The 17,147-nt window shown below is 35.5% G+C and overlaps 2 protein-coding genes across 9 annotated transcripts in view; both read right to left on the bottom strand.

Moving 5' to 3' along the window:
• LOC127983865 (meprin A subunit beta) overlaps positions 1-17,147 on the bottom strand; it is a 163,470-nt gene that overhangs the window by 51,205 nt on the left and 95,118 nt on the right. For 3 of the 8 annotated variants that reach the window (XM_052586241.1, XM_052586235.1, XM_052586231.1), the window contains exons 1-2: positions 6,369-6,496; positions 6,064-6,144 (exon numbers count right to left, since the gene is read on the bottom strand). The exons of 1 other annotated variant lie outside the window; for it this stretch is intronic. In XM_052586241.1, coding sequence (XP_052442201.1) covers positions 6,064-6,120 — 57 coding nt within the window. In that variant the 5' untranslated portion in view covers positions 6,121-6,144; positions 6,369-6,496. Of the gene's footprint in view, positions 1-3,762; positions 3,881-4,055; positions 4,135-5,520; positions 5,565-5,645; positions 5,718-5,805; positions 5,825-6,063; positions 6,145-6,368; positions 6,497-17,147 lie in introns of those variants that run through there. 4 more of the 8 variants (XM_052586242.1, XM_052586239.1, XM_052586234.1 and 1 more) reach the window with 4 other exon arrangements.
• LOC127983492 (meprin A subunit beta-like) lies at positions 11,864-17,026 on the bottom strand. The gene is made up of 12 exons (XM_052585699.1): positions 17,023-17,026; positions 16,806-16,859; positions 16,677-16,720; positions 16,287-16,365; positions 16,015-16,132; positions 15,378-15,556; positions 15,030-15,248; positions 14,726-14,878; positions 13,615-13,830; positions 13,070-13,537; positions 12,081-12,266; positions 11,864-12,003 (listed from the first exon to the last, which is right to left on the bottom strand). Exons 1-12 carry the CDS (start codon positions 17,024-17,026, stop codon positions 11,864-11,866), a joined length of 1,860 nt encoding a protein of 619 aa, XP_052441659.1.

Genomic DNA, 17,147 nt, shown 5'->3' with positions numbered 1-17,147 from the left:
CAGAGCAGGTTGCGGCTCAACATCAAGATGTCATTCTCGCACATATGGGGGAGCTGGGTTTGAGACTGAACAGCAAGAAGAGTGTACTTTCTCCTGTTCAGAGAACCACCTATTCGACCACAATGCAGGCACGTCTGTCCCCTGCTCATATCGAGTCGATCCTCATCTCAGTCAAGAGTGTCAAAGAAGGGCAGTCACTCACTGACAAACAATTTCAGAGATTGTTGGGTCTGATGGCAGCTGGGTCCAACGTGATACCTCTTGGCCTGCTGTACATGAGATCCCTACAGTGATGGCTCAAGACCAAGGGATTTTCCCAGAGGGGCAATCCACTTTGAACTATCAAGGTCATGCAGCACTGCCTCCGTGCCTTGGAAATGTGGAAGAAACCTTGGTTCTTGAATCAGGGCCCAGTGCTGGGAGCTCCTTGTCACTGTGTAATACTAGCGACAGATGCATCCCTCACTGGTTGGGATGTGGTCATGAGTGGGCACCCAGCCCGTGGTCTGTGGAGTGGTCGCCATCTGACATGGCATATCAATTGTCTAGAGATGCTAGCAGTTTTTCGTGCACTGAAGCACTTCCTCCCAGACCTAAGGGGTCACCATGTGTTGGTGCGAACCGACAACAAATTTCTTATATCAACCACCAGGGAGGTCTGCATTCACGCCCCTTGTACAAGCTGGCGCACCAGATCCTTGTGTGGTCCCAGGGCAAACTCGTCTCATTAAGAGCAGTATATATTCCTGGGAAACTAAATATGGGAGCAGACATACTGTCGAGGCAGGGGCGGAGGCCCGGGGAATGGAAACTTCACTCCGAGGTGGTGAAGCAGATATGGAGAATTTTTGGCAGAGCTCAAATAGATTTCTTTGCGACTCAAGAGACATCACAATGTCCCCTTTGGTTCTCTCTAGTTCATCCAGCTCCTCTGGGACTGGACGCTATGGTACAGACCTGGCCGAGGCTTTGTCTGTACACCTTTCCCCCTATTGCTCTGCTCCCGGGAGTTCTGGTGAGAGTAAGAGATGCGTATTCTTTCACGGTACAGCTTCCCTTATGTTAAGACAGTGTCTTTGCCTGGCAGAACTCTTTCGCTGTTCTATATGTAGCACTGCCCTATGGCCAGTCCATAGGTGTAATTTCTACATGTTATCTCCTATACACAGGATGTGGCTTCCGTAGCGTTCCCCAATTAAGTTTGCTTTCCCAGTGTTATCCATATCCACTGTACGGAACAGCAGAGGAGGGTTCCTCTGCCAAAGCCCTGTCCTATATTCCGTCCTGATTGGTGTGGGGGTACTTGCAGGATTTCGTAGGGCACTGGAGGGGGCGATTTCCATACGGATCGTAACATCGAACGTGACTGACTGAAAGGGAACATCTCAGTTACGTATGGTAACCCTCTTTCCTTGGTTACGTTCCGTTGCAACAGTTGCTGTACCACTGCTGTATGGCTGAGGCATATCACCTCTGCTCCTCAGACAAAAACCGAATGTGCAACTGTATGCGCTCTCCTTATATGTCCGCACTGTGTAACGTCTCTGTTCCCTCCTTCAGGGAACATGGGTTACCATACATTACTGAGAGATTCTTTCACATTGTGATCACACTCAGACATCCAGGAACAAACTTTTTAGCACTGCCCTGCATTAACTAAATAGCTTAATTGCACAAAAGCTACATCTTTCTTAACAAAGAGTTAGTATATGGTCATTCATACATGCACAGCCTCTCTCTCTCTTTCTCTGTGTGTGTTGTCATAAATTAACAGTTGATTAATAACATTTTTCTGAGAATATTCAAGTGGAGATCGCAAAACTTCAAGATCACCTGTGTTTTCAGAAAGCAAGCGCGTTTATCCACAATGGAGAGAGAGAGAGAACACGTGTACAGGGTTGCCAGTTTGCCAAAGATAAGTAGCACACTTATTTGTGCTACTTATTTCCATATTGGGCAACCCTTAACGAAGATTATTCAAGTGTGCTTTTAGTATACTTCTTTTAAACTAAAAGTAGGAAAGTATGCTTTTAGTTTAGAAACGTTTTAGAAATGGGCTTTATGTACTTAAAATTAAATTTAAGTATACTTGACTTATACTTACAAAAAGTATAAATATATTTAAGCTATACTTATTGAATCTGTGTTTTCATTATTATATGGTAGAGGGCACTAGTCTTCATCTTCTCCACAGAATAAAAAAAGAAAACACAAGTGAAAAAGAAAAGAAGCAACAGATACTAACACATGTAATCTAACACATAATTCTCTGACATGAAACAGCATAAAAACTGTAACATTATGGAATAAAATCGATGGAGAGGTAATAATTACAGTCAATCTTTGGGGTGCTGATCGATTTAATCAACGTTTTGATTATCATTCTTAATCCAATTTAAGTTTTTTTTTTTAGCTTTTTGTTCAAAAGTTATTTCTTTATTTTTTTATGAAACTTACTCACATTAAAGTGTCTAAAAAAGATTGCATGAAGCTAGAATAAAATGTTTTTATTTACAAGCAGATACCCTGTACTTTCTTTGGATGTTTTGTATGTTCACATATTCATATAACAAAATATATACAGATTCAAACCTAAATAGGGACATAGTAGTATACTTAAAGTGATGTAAAGTTATCGTAAAGAAAACTTATGAGTTTACTTGCAGTATAAATTTACTAAACTAGTAGTTTACTGAGACTATACTTCAAAGTGTACAAAGTATTTAATTAGTGAACTATCAGTATAAGTTCACTTAAAGTGTAATTACAGTACAAACTACAAACATAGAGGTTAACTAGTTGTATACTCAAAGTTTGCGACTGTTATACTTAAAATATTCTTAAAAGTATATTTTATATACTAGAAAGTGGTCCACTGTGGGCAGCTGTGGCCTAATGGTTAGACAGCCAGGCTAATTACCAGAAGGTTGCTGGTTTGAGTCTCATGCTGGTTGGAGGGAGTAAATGAACAGTGCTCTCTTCCACCCTCAATACCCATGGCTGAAGTGCCCTTGAGCAAGGCACTGAACCCCCAGTTGCTCCCCGGGCACTGGATATATAGCTGCCCACTACTCTGGGTGTGTGTTCACTTCTCTCTGCTGTGTGTGTGCACTTGGATGGGTTAGATGCAGAGCACCAATTCAGAGTATGGATAACCATACTAAGGAAATGTCATGACTTTCACTTTCAGAACATTGATATTTGTATACTTGCTACATAAAGTATACTTAAACATATACTTGAGCTTTACTTATGTATACTTAATAAAATAAACTTGAAGTATACTACTTTTTGGTAAGGGAAGTAGGTAGATCTGTTTCAGGGATTACGTCTCTTTCACGCTTGTTATTTTTTTATTCATGACTGCAAATACATTTTCTAGAATTCTGATCCTATAGACGGGGCGCTCCCGATTCTATAAAGCATTTGGTTGGACAGAAAGTTTGATGAGAAGCTGAAATATCGTTGATCCATATTGAGGAAAGTTAGAGACTGAAAGTTTTCAATGACTATATATCCTAAATGCAATTTTTTTCATTGTTTTGGAGCACACTATAGCTTATATATAGCCTAGTCATACTAAAAAACAAACAAAAAACAAATATTTCATGGGGACTTTAAGAGTAAGATTTATTTGGTAGATTTTTGTTTGAAGAAAAAAAAGTGACACATTTAAATACATGTGAATAGAGTTTTTATTATTGCACAATGTGTGAAGATGAGTTTAAACGTGTGTAGTGGTTTGAAGTTTTCTTCTCTTACCCTCTGCCTTTAAATACGAAAATGTAGTTTGGCTCTTCATTCCAGGGTTTAAAGTCAATACAGGTCTTGAGTCTGTATTGCTCAAGTGCTCTCAGTATCACACCTTTAGCATTGATTTCTATATATATATATATATATATATATATATATCAGAAAGTCAGAAAATAAAACAAAGAAGGTATAGTTAGTGTTTAATTTGGAGCAAATATTAAGTTACATAGAATTATATTATCATATACAGGTCAAAGCATAAATTCAACAGAACTGAATCAGTTATTATTATATTCACAGACCGAGGCTGCTGTCTAGGACATATGGCACAGTGGTTGGCCATCGATACTTTTCACCCAGAATAGTGTTTCTGTCTTCTCCCTGTTAAATATAAACCAAAATAGGATTTTATTAATAGGATAGTATTTTGATGTTTGTGATGTTTAGTGTATCTTACTGTATTTACACATCTGAAGTTTAAGAGTGTCTTTAAAAAAATATTTGGTAACACTTTCTATTTAGCCCATTTTTATAATACATTATAAGGGTATTCTTAAGGCATTATAATGAATGCATAATGCATTATAAAAAAGCTTATAATATGTTATATCAACTTATGAATAATCATAACAACAATTATAATACATCATAATATTTACGTATTTGTGGTTATAAGTTTAAGAGTATAATTATTTGTGACACACAATGAACACCATATTAAATCTATTTCATTACAGTATAATGGACTGTATCATATCTTGACATTGTTTATTTAATATCTGCACAGTATCTTACTACAGCTTGTGAGTGGTTAGATGCTGAGTGTTAATTGAGTGTTTCTGTGGAGCTAATGTTAATTAATTGATGTGAACTTAATATCCCGACTGAAAAAAAATTCTGTGTTTTATATGGTCAGATTTTATTTTGATGGTGCCCTTAATCAATTGACTATAAGCAGCTTTGCAACTACATGCCAACTTACTCTGATTAGCATATAAGTATGCTCAAGGATGATAGAATCTAGATTGGTAGAATAAGCTGACGTACTTGCAAAGACATTTATAGTCAGTTTATCTGTTGGTTGACCATCAAAATAAAGTGTTAGCATATATTTATAGTAGCAGATTTATACTCTTATGTCTGCTAGCTGATATGTAGTTGCATATCAACTACATATCAATAAGTTAATTATCAACAACTGTCTAAAGGGTACCATCAGTTTTTTTTTTTATTATTTTTTTATTTATTTATTTATTACAATTACAATAGTTCAAAGCAAATGTGTCATATTACACATTCATCTGATCTGATATCTGATCTTATGGTCATTTGATGTTGTATATCAATAATAATAATATTGTATTATTATTATTATTACTACTTATAAGTGGTCTTTAACTGTTTTGAGTAAAGTAGCATCAGAAAAATGGCAAGATACGAGACTTATAATACATTATAACTATGAGAAATATAATCCATTGTGAAAGTGGAAATATAAATAATTTTACTCTTAAAAGATATAACCACAAATAAGTAAATATTATAATATATTAAAACTGTTCTTATGTATATTCATGATATGATACAACATATTATAATATTTTTTATAATGCATTATGCTTTAAGAATACCTTTATAATGTATTATAAATATAGAAAGACTTACCAAATATTGTATAATTTTTTTTTTAGGCCCAGAGATTAAGGCCCTAATTTGTATCCTGTTTGTGGAAAGTGACTTGAGAATTTGTTCAAAGAAAACACTGACCTCCTTTATCAGAATGTCTCCTTCCACCAGGTCAAGTCCTGCCGCTGTTGAATGAGACAGCAGTTAATGCAAAACTGTTATAGAAATATGCTACAGATTTAAGATGTGATAATGTTTCCACAAACCTTCATTTATTTCAAATATATCCAGGTCTTTTCCATTATCCACATCAATCACTGTATTGCCTACAAAAAAGTCTTAACATTTTATAAAATATAAAAAAAAAACTATTTAAAAATGTAAAACAATATTTAATATATTGTTGTATAGATTGTTATGACTCACCTGTGAGTGAAGATGTTGGCTTTTAAAGAAAACATTTGAGAGATAATTGTCAGAGGTGCACATTGACAACAAGAAGTTATTACAGTGTAAGTTTTAATATTGTATGAAATAACTACAAACTATCATAAAACTCATTCAGTCTTGAAAAAGTTCATTGTATTTTAATATAACAAAACCTGTGTAAGTTTTGCTTTAACACAATATTAATTAACACATGATCGCAAAATAGTTTCTCTGACATCTGAATTCTGTACTCACCAAACACAGGGCTGTGGCACATCCACACAGAATCAGTAATGTATGGAGAGACGCCATGAGAACTTCACTCTGAGACGCTCTCTTCAGAACATAAGTGCATTGTGTATTAACCAGTTTATAGAACAAAAGAGCCTAGTCTGCAGTGATACAAGCTTTTATCCAATAGTTTATGATTTATTACACTAAAGGTTAACTTGATATTATTAGACATGGTAAAAGTAATTCTTGATAATGATTTGGCTAAGAGTTAAATTAAATTTAATGAAAGTTCACCAAAAAAGAAAATTTGCTGAAGATTAACTCACCTTTGTTATGGAAAAATGTTTCCAACTCTTATTGTGAGACAATACCTCAGAGAGTATTGTAGAACAAGAAAAAATTGAGTTTGTTCTTGCAAGAAAGTCAGACAGATATACAGAGCATCTGCAAAGTGTGTGACAAAAAGGAACACTTGGACTCAGTATTTATAATCCAATCAAACCAGGATGTTTCTATCTCATCCAATCATAATGCATACTCAACATACATCTCCTTTTAGGGTATCTATTACAGCAAATTTGATTGTGTTAAAATAACACTCAGAGTGAGAAAGTTAACACCTTTTCTGGGTTATTTTTAACTGGTCCACCCAGAGTTTAACTAACAATTTAAATTGTGTAAATTTTATTTATTTATTTATTTTTACACTTGCACAGAGTAAAAACGCCCTTACCAAAAAGCTTCAAGTATACGTCAGGTTTATTTTAAGTATGCTTAAGGAAAGTTTATGTTTTAAGGATACTTTATGTAGCAAGTATACAAATATCAGTGTTCTAGTAGTATACTTGTAAGTGTTCTGTTTCAATACTCCTTAGAACTAAATTGGCCCACTTTCTATTATATACAAGTATACTTTTAAGTATACTTTTAGTATAACAGTAGCAAACTTTTAGTACAAAACCATGGTTAATTTACGGTTACCATGGCTGCAAGAACCATGATTTTTGGTTTTATTCCTGTTAAAACCAGTTAATGTTCATAATGGAACATGGAAACTCAGAGAGAATATTAGATTTGTTGCTGGTGGTGAAATCATTAACAACATTTAAAAAAAGCCCAAAAACTTGCCACAATGCATATTACATTAATAGTTTTTATTAATAACCATTGCTATATCTGATAACTTTGTCTAGTGCTCTTATGAATGTTTATATGAACTACTATACTGAATGAAATGGTATGGTATTAATATTTTATTTAATTCTGTGACCTACTGTACTTGTTCTACAAGTCTTTGCACTAGTGTTAAAGAGAGGGCCACAAAGTAACACTTTTTGAATTTCTCAGTTTGTGTACATCCACATGTGGTTCAAAAATTGGAAGTGAAATGTGGGGTACATTTTAACATCTGAAGAGCACATTGACCATATGACAGGTTAAAATGTTATCTGATCAAATAAAACAAAATTTATATACATGATAAACTAAAAAATATTTAGTATATAAAATATAAAATATATATATATACTGCAACCATGCTTGGGATGACCCACATAAACGAGCAAAAATGCTTTACATGTCTTTAAATAATCATTTCAGAACATTAAACTGACTAAACATTGATTGCCAGTCTTTATTCACCTGTTTTTCATTGTTTCTCATTGTTTTCCATACTGTTTTTGAGAGCGTTAATAATGTTTCTGACAGATAATATCAAGGTTCATTCATATGAGGAGTTTAACAGCAAGTTAGTCATTCCCTCCCTCCCACTGAGATGGCCTTCAAAACTGTAACAAATTAAATAATTTACATTGCACAGTTACAACAGCAATAAATGGTGTTATGAGATAACGACTTTAAATACAATTTTGAATATACAAATAAGAAAAAAAATAATAATAATTTTGGGGGGATACATACTTTAAAGCGCACCTAGGTAGCAAAACAGGGTGTCTTCCATCCAATAATTATTTTTAATTTAATATTGATGTCTGAAAAAAAAAAAAAAACATTTTTAATTTGTTCTTTTTTTTACGTAAGGATAGAAAATGAATAAGGAACTTGAATATTCAGTCTCTACATGTGGGCAGGAATGAAACGCCACTCTCCGCTGATTGGTCAACCAAACATTACAAAATAATAATATTCCTTAAAAAACATAATAAGAGTCATCTGCCGCTATGGATTCTTAAAGTATTTCTACTAAGTTTTATCTCTTTCTCTTGATCAAACTGCCAAATTAATGAATGGCTTGAGAAGAGGAGGACTATTATTATGTTGTAATGTTTGGTTGACCAAACAGCGGAGAGGGGCCCACATGTAGAGATCGAATATTCAAGTTGTTTATGTTTTGTTTTTCATTTTTTCAGATAAAAAAAAAAAGAGTCAACCACACCCCACCCCACAAAACGGCTCATTCTAACATGTGCCTACATGTCTACATCATCATGTTGGAAGATTTTATTAACACCGGCCAGAGTGTCAACGGTGACTTGACCTGACTCTGGAGTTTTCAACGGTGACTTGACTCGACTCTGGAGGGTCAACGGGAACCTGACTCGACTCAGGAGGTTTATCGGGAACCTGACTCGACTCAGGAGGGTCATCGGGAACCTGACTCGACTCTGGAGGGTCAACGGGAACCTGACTCAGCTCAGGAGGGTCATCGGGAACCTGACTCGACTCTGGAGGGTCAACGGGAACCTGACTCGACTCAGGAGGTTTATCGGGAACCTGACTCGACTCAGGAGGGTCATCGGGAACCTGACTCGACTCTGGAGGGTCAACGGGAACCTGACTCAGCTCAGGAGGGTCATCGGGAACCTGACTCGACTCTGGAGGGTCAACGGGAACCTGACACAACTCAGGAGGGTCATCGGGAACCTGACTCGACTCAGGAGGGTCAACGGGAACCTGACACAACTCAGGAGGGTCATCGGGAACCTGACTCGACTCAGGAGGGTCAACGGGAACCTAACTCGACTCTGGAGGGTCAACGGGAACCTGACTCGACTCTGGAGGGTCAACGGGAACCTGACTCGACTCTGGAGGGTAAACGGGAGCCTGACTCGACGCATCATTGTACCCCATCACCACTGCCATTGTCCAGAACCATGGGCGTAGGTTTAGGGGGGGACGCTAGGTACTAGTCCCTATCAATATTTTGAGATGACAAATTTGTCCCCACCACTATTTAACAAATCTAATTTGAACTGCTATTTGGATCTTTGCACTGCTATTTGGATCGATTCTAACGGCCAGGATGACGACAGTACAAGAAACGCTGTAATTTGATTGACGGCGGGGTATCTGACAGACTACACGCGTGGACCGGGACTACTTTTGTGCTTGCACTAGCAGCGAGCGGGTAATGCGCACGCTGTGTGTGTGTGTGCGCGCGCGCATGTTGACGACGCCGACAGTAAGTTACCAGGGCTGTCTCTCTGCCACATACAAAGGCCAGAGTAAAAACATTTTAATATTCCGTTTTTTTTTTTGCCCCTTTTTTTACTTTGTAGATGCCTTATGCAAAAGGGACATAAGAAGCTTTTTCATAAAGCAGAGTCAGAGTAGTGTAAGTAAGCAAAATATCTAGCTAGCCACACAAATAAACTAGCAGTAGTGACTGACCAGGCTTTCAAATGCAGATTCTACTGTGGAAAATAGTATTAACTGGTGATAGTATTACCCAGGATGATAGAATACTACGTTAGCAAGTAACTGAATGTCAATTAGCCTTTACCTTAACTTAGAATCTTGCAGTCAACATAAACGTGAGTCTATGGGTAAATAGTGTTTATAATAGAAAAAGGTTATTATATTTATTTATTTAGATTTGTTAGATTTGTATTTTTTGTTAGTGTAAATACTAATGTACATAATAATTTATGTTAATAAACGTTTGGTTGTTCAGCATTACACAGTCTCAGGTGTTTTTTTTTTTTTTTTTTGAGAGTGCATTTATGAGATTATACAGTTATACTAGCTCTTTAGGGACAGTATACAGGATGGTATATCGGTGTCAGGGCACAATATAGTGAGATGAAGTAGATTCACTTCTGTATTGTGATATTCTGTATTGCCAACAGTCTGAAATAAAAAAGGAAATCATTAAATCACTGGTATCTTACAACAAAATAATTCGGGGGGGGGGGGGGGTATGGGGGTGTCCCCACCAAAGCTGAGACCAAACCTACGCCCATGGTCCAGAACATTTGCGCCAAGCACCCCAGCTCACTCCCCTTTTGACGGAGAGTGGTTAGGTTTGAAAGTCTCCCCATCCGCTCCTCAGTGGTGGCTGGGGAACGCATACGAGTGCCGTAGTGCCTACGGTGAGGTGCCTATGGGGATGTGAGACCACTAGTGGACACAAATAGATATGGAGACTGATTTGACCTGCATGACCCTTTTGACTTGACCTGGTTAGATCTTCAATGCAGCTCTACTGAAGTCCTTTAAAGTGACCCGGTCTCAGTCAGTGGCGTGCTGATCTTCTAACTCACATAAACAAAGACCAGGATGAAGAGTTTGAGCAGAACAGTATTAACCTTCTGCTGGAGCACATGCATGATATCAACCAGGTCATGGTCTCAGAGAATGTGATGTTTCTCATATAGTGCAGTGCCAATGGACAGCTGCATCTCTTGAAAATTCAGGAATGTAAATTACATTACAATAATTTATAATAAAGCACTTTGATACAGACTACAACATACAACTAATAAACTGTGGGAGCATTAATGGTTGACTACTTCTTTTAATGCTTTTACATGTATTTATTTTGCAGGCAGTTTTTTTCCAAAGCAACTTACAAATGAGGAAAATAAGAAGAAAATAATCTTAAGGAGACATTTTTTTTTTTTTTTTTTTTTTAATGCAAGGTTTGATACGGTAGCTCCAGCTCATTCATGAAGACACAATCTGGCAAATTCTGGAAAGATTCTCTCTCTCTCTCTCTCTCTCTCTCTCTCTCTCTCTCTCTCTCTCTCTCTCTCTCTCCATTTAGGCTTCTTGATGTATGCTGCATCTCATGGGGATCTTTTAGTCCATGGTCCCAGGACTCTGGGGTTCTGCAAAAGAAAATGCAGTTTATTGGGAGCAGAGCTGAGAAGGTTAATTTGGAAATTTTATAGTTTACAGATTACATGTTACCCTACTTAAAATGTAATAAATAAAACGTAACAAGTAGTGTATCTTCAATTGCCTTATTAATTACTGATTACATTAGATTTTTAAAATTACTTTTATAAATTTCTAATCATTTTCAAACATTTAAAGCAGGCAGGGTTAATCTTTCAGTAGTACTCAACACTGATTACTGTCAGACTTTCGAAATCTTTCTTCACTTGAATTAAGATACTAATTAATTCATTTTAAAGCACAGCCACCACAAAATCAGACTTTAGCACCTCCATTTACTTTGAGATCATTTTGAGGTTAAATATTGTTTTAAAATTATAATAAGAAACCATTAAATAGCTATGATAATGTTTTTGAAATCAAATCTTTGCATATCTGTGGCAGGAAACACTGACATCTAATGATTCCTGAATAAATCATTTGTCCTAGTCTGTGTCCTAAACTCCTAAAACACTGGTGTCTCATATTTTAAAGAAGTCAATCATGTGTATATGTGTGAAATATTCAGATAACTCCTTTGTAATTGTTAACATTTTCATAGGTAACTTATTTAATTACACATTTTGATTACAGTTACATTTATTTTGTAAATAAATTATCATCATGTAACTAGTTACTCCCCAGCACTATATAGAAGTTATCCATTTAAATGTAATAATGAATAATGGTAGCCCTAGAGTTATCAAGTATGGGAGGAGAACACTGGTATTTGGATACATACAACCATCTGTCTCTTTGGATCCTCCTCTACCTCACGGTCATCAATCTCTAATTGCAGGTCTTTGATTTTTGGTCTCTTGGTCTTCAAAAGTCCAGTCACATCTATTGATAAAGTTGAAATTTAAAGCTCTTTTCATATTTCATAAGAATTACAATGGTATTGAATAAGAACTGCACACCTTCAAGGGAGAGGAGGAAGATGGCATCATCTCCTTTAATGAAGCTTCGACTCTTCAGACGATCGTGTGTGATGTAGTTGCTGATTTTGTAACCTGGCCCCCGGTAGAATTTTTTACCATTTTGGCCAGTGACTAGACTGCCTACTTTTCGTGGGTTGTCCCAGAAATACTTACCTTTACCCATGTCTGTACAAAAAGAGAAGAGACTATTTTTAAAAAAACATTTGTAAACTGTGCTGGCTAGATCAGTCACAGTGAGCAAAGCAGTTTATTGAAAGATCCAAGGCAAAATCACCTAGCAACATTGAATCTTTTCATCCAATTATTTCCTTCATAATAATTACTATATTAATATAGCTATTTTTTTTATTTATTTTTTTATGCAAAAAAATAATAATACAATAAATATAAGAAAGAAACCAATAATGCATTAGGCAACCTTATGCATTTTACATCTAAACAAAAGCATTCAAATAAGAAAAGCTAATAATAAAATGTAAAAATTCCCTTAGTGTCTTCATTACAAATAAATTGATTAGGCCTATAAAAACTACAAAAGCAGTTCAGTCAAGAGCAGCGAGTGATTTCCTCTTTTCTTTCATTGTTAGACTAACAGTTATAAGGACGACGACCTATATTAAGACCTACTGTAACGCACAGATCTAATTTAATTTTACACATCAGATGTTTTTCCCAAGCAGTTCCAGTTCAGTTATGTTACAAATGTTACATGCTAAATTACTATTTGGAGCATTGGGATTGCTAGACAAGGGCGTAATTAACTAATTTTTGTGAAATCCCCAAATCTGACTAATATCCATTTTTCCCCCTTAGCTCAAAATGAGCTTGTGCAATGTCTGATTCATCTTGCCAGTACAGGTCACAATTTGTTTACTTTTATCTTTAAATAATCTGTAACCAAGTAACTTTATGCATATCAGCATTAATGGCACATCAAAATGACTAATATCTATAGCTTTGTATCTTACAATCAGTTAAGGTCTTGTTTGGATCTGTAGTTATCATCCTAATGTTGTTCATGCGATGTTGGATGTCTGGATTCTGGTCCATCAGCTCCATAGATGCCTGACGCCATGGACATGGCCATTGAAGTTTGTCATCATAGAGTCCAGAGGTCAAGTGGAAGTAGATTGCTGTTTTATTTGGACTATCCTTCAAGCCATTAATGTACAAACCAATCTGAAATGAGTAACCATCTGGGGACAGGAAACGGGGGCTGTAGGTTTCGGAACCAGCAGGGGTTTTAGAAAGAAGCCTTTTAAAATCACGAATGCGCCAATTGAATTGAGGACACTTGGTCTCTGAGAGGTTGATGTCATCCAGAGACAGACCACCCTTTGATGTGTCTTTTCCTTTCACTCCTTCAAACACTACTCTGAATTTATCAGAGACATTTAGCGTAACATGATATAGTTCCCAGGAGCCTCCACGTTCACCTAGGTTGTACAAGTATAAGTTACCCATAGGTTAACATTTTTTATCCATTGGTGTTTTAAACATGAAGAATTATTACCTCTGATCTTCTGAATGAGTCTCAGGGCTCCTTTGGGGTTTTTAACTGTGTATTCACGCACCCAGATGTTTAGCTGGTCATCAACGCTTCCGCTGTTGTAGTGATAGAACTGCAGGCATTGGGAGCGTCTTTTGGGATGAAAGAGGCGACTTTCCAGGAAAGCATTTTTACCCTTGGTTCCTGTGGCTGTGCTGAAATGCATGAAGAACCCAACCCCTGTGGAAGTATAAACTTTATTAGATAATAGATCATTAAACCAGTATTCTCACTTTCTCTTTGGACCTTATAATGGAGTTTAAAAATAATTTTGTCATATTGGAATCCTTGACAAGAAATGTCTTGAGAAGGTCAAAGGATATTTCCTCAGGGTATCAGTAAAATGTGTTTATCATAACCAAAGCACCACCATTAAAAAAGAGGTATTAGTGCAGGTTTATGGACTATAAATTATTCAATTTTACATAGTATGTTGATATAACAAAAATAAAAAAAAATGAAAAAAAATAAAGATTTCTCCCGTGTGACACCATCCCATTTAAGACAGTTTTTGGTATAATAAGGTATTTTTGATTAGACCTGAAATAATCATATAAAAATGATTAAATTACCTTGGCAAACAAATACAAATAGTGGTCTAAAAATTCTGTGATTTTCATAGAAGTTTCTTATACCTGCTGAGAGAGTGACTGTAAGTTTGACATTTCTCTTTGTACAGTAGTTCTCTCTGTACATATTGATTCCTTTTGTTAAGTCATGTAAATGCAATGGCAGATTTTTTCTTTTTTCTATCATAGTTGGCGTAAATAATAGTTGCCGTGTGGAAAAAGGTCAAATTTCCACACAAAACTCCTGCTTGATTTGACTCACAGTGACAAGAGTCTGTATTTTTGATGCATCACAACCAAAGATATTTGTGTTTATATGGAGTTTGGACAAATGAGGTTTCACAATGGGTGGGGCTACTGAGCATGATGGTGCATAAATGGAAAAAAAAATATTGTAAAATTTTCTTAACTCACTTGCATGAAGTTTTCATTGTAAATTTTCATTGTAAATTAATGCAAAACTCAGTTTGGTTGAATCCTACCTTTGTGGTTAGGGGTGTACATACCTTTACATTGACCCAGGTTGGTGTAGTCCGTCTGTGGACCGCCCTCTACCATTTGTACACGAGCCCACTTGGCATTTCCACCATCACCCTGGATCATACCACAGATATTCGGCTCCTCAAAATTGCAAGAGTCCAGAAAAGTTGAGGCTGTAGCTGGAAGAATTATGAAAAATGTTTTGGTGAGTTAGAGAAGCAAAGTATAAGTTGAGCAAGTAGTCTTTATCGTCAAACTAATGTCAATATATTTATTAAAAAAAGAATAATCAAAGAATATTCCCCAGAAAGTGCTTAGTCATAAACTTACTACAATTGTATAGCCGGTTCAGCTTGATCATGTCACTGTCACTAAACTCCATGCGTTGACCAATCACATCCAAGAATTCTGGTATTTTAGTAACAATGGTCGGTTCACTGCCTTTGCTGAAGGATATCTTACTGTAGTGCATGACTGAACTATAATCATAGGGCACACCGAGAGAACTTGACTCTGTTTCATTATGTAAATTAAAGTTGTGTTTATGACCTGAGTAAGAAACAAACCATTAAAACAGTTAATTAACAAATTAGTTTCTATTTAGTATATGTATAGAGGAGTTTGACATGAGAGAATGATTTTATTATTGATGCGTGTATTTAAGAATTCAATAGTTACCCTCTTCAATCTGGTCCCACATGATGGTGACATAGTCGTCTCTGTCAGATCTGGATTGCTCGTGCCAGAAACCCAGCGCATGCAGAAACTCATGTTCCACTGTTCCTAAACTGTCACAGCCTGCACCAATTGACAACTCTTGTTTCCCCATCCGTCGATTCCCCACATTTGAGTAACATCTGATTAAACATAAAAACATCACCTTTTCATCACCCTGAATTTCATTTTTATTTTTTTTTTTGCCAATATATACACCACTCAAATACAGACTATATAATGTATAATAATGTTAGATTAGATGATGGATTCCTTGATTGATTGATTGATTGATTGATGATTCCTTGATTGATTTCTATAAAGCATCCATTTTATTCTGAAGCATTTTGGTTTTGGAGTAATATTACAAAAAAAGAAGAAAAAAAAAGAAAGAAAATCATTTAAATGTTTTATAATGGTATCAATCAGCTCTATAATCTCAAAATATTCCCCAACTAAAAGAGGATTTCAAGAAAGTTGTGGTGAATATCTTGAAAAAAAAAAATGATTTGGTAGGTTTTTGGTTGGAAAAAAAGTGACAAATTTATATAAATCTGTGAAGATAGGTTTAAATGTGTGTAGTGTTCAGAATTTTTCTTACCCTTTGCCTTTAAATACGAAAATGTAGTTTGGCTCTCCATTCCAGGGTTTAAAGTCAATACAGGTCTTGAGTCTGTATTGCTCAAATGCTCTCAGTATCACACCTTTAGCATTGATTTCTATTAAAAAAATAAAATCAATTAAAAAAAGACAGAAGATGGAGGAAAGTGAGTGAGTAATTTGGAGCACATATTCAGTTAGAATTATAATATCATATACAGGTCAAAGCATAAATTCAACAGAACTGAATCAGTTATTATTATATTCACAGACCGAGGCTGCTGTCTAGGACATATGGCACAGTTTTTGGCCAGCGATACTTTTCATCCAGAACAGTGTTTCTGTCTTCTCCCTGTTAAATATAAACCAAAAAAATGTTTCACTTTAATTAAATAAAAATGTAGCATCTATAATGTGTGTGTGTGTATATATATATATATATATATATATATATATATATATATATATATATATATATATATATATATGTGTGTATATAATTGTATTTACACATTAGTTTGACCTCCTGAGGTTAATTTTGATATTTTCTGAAGGTTAAGAATGTCCTTAAAAATGTTTTATTATTTTTCAGGCCCAGAGATTTAAGGCCCTAATTTGTATCCTGTTTGTGGAAATGAGAATTTGTTCAAAGAAAACACTGACCTCCTTTATCAGAATGTCTCCTTCCACCAGGTCAAGTCCTGCAGCTGTTGAATGAGACAGCAGTTAATGCAAAACTGTTATAGAAATTATGCTACAGATTTAAGATGTGATATTAATGTTTCCACAAACCTTCATTTATTTCAAATATATCTTTTCCATTATCCACATTAAACACTGCATTACCTACAAAAAAAAAAAAAAAAAAAAAAAAAATCAGAAAAAAAAAACATTTTATATAAATGTTCAAAATTATTGAATATATTGTTGTATATACTGCTATGACTCGCCTGTGAGTGAAGATGTTGGCTTTTAAAGAAAACATTATAGAGATAAGTGTCAGAGGTGCCCATTTACAACAACAAGTTATTACAGTGTTAGTTTTGATATTGCAAGAAATAATCACAAACTATCATAAAACTCATTTGAGTCTTGAACAAGGTCATTGTACTGTAATATAACAATAGCTGTGTA

Source organism: Carassius gibelio, chromosome B20, assembly GCF_023724105.1.
Source record: "Carassius gibelio isolate Cgi1373 ecotype wild population from Czech Republic chromosome B20, carGib1.2-hapl.c, whole genome shotgun sequence".
Classification (NCBI taxonomy): domain Eukaryota; kingdom Metazoa; phylum Chordata; class Actinopteri; order Cypriniformes; family Cyprinidae; genus Carassius; species Carassius gibelio.
Note: the sequence above shows the minus strand (reverse complement) of the source record. Positions and strands in the feature narration are given on the sequence as shown.

What these genes read in the sequence shown, in the direction of transcription:
- LOC127983492 (XM_052585699.1), bottom strand. An exon ending in CAACCTGGGTCAATGTAAAG is followed by an intron (nt 13,831 to 14,725) that starts GTATGTACACCC and finishes ATACTTCCACAG; the next exon opens with GGGTTGGGTTCTTCATGCAT. An exon ending in CTTCCTCCTCTCCCTTGAAG is followed by an intron (nt 12,004 to 12,080) that starts GTGTGCAGTTCT and finishes CTTTATCAATAG; the next exon opens with ATGTGACTGGACTTTTGAAG.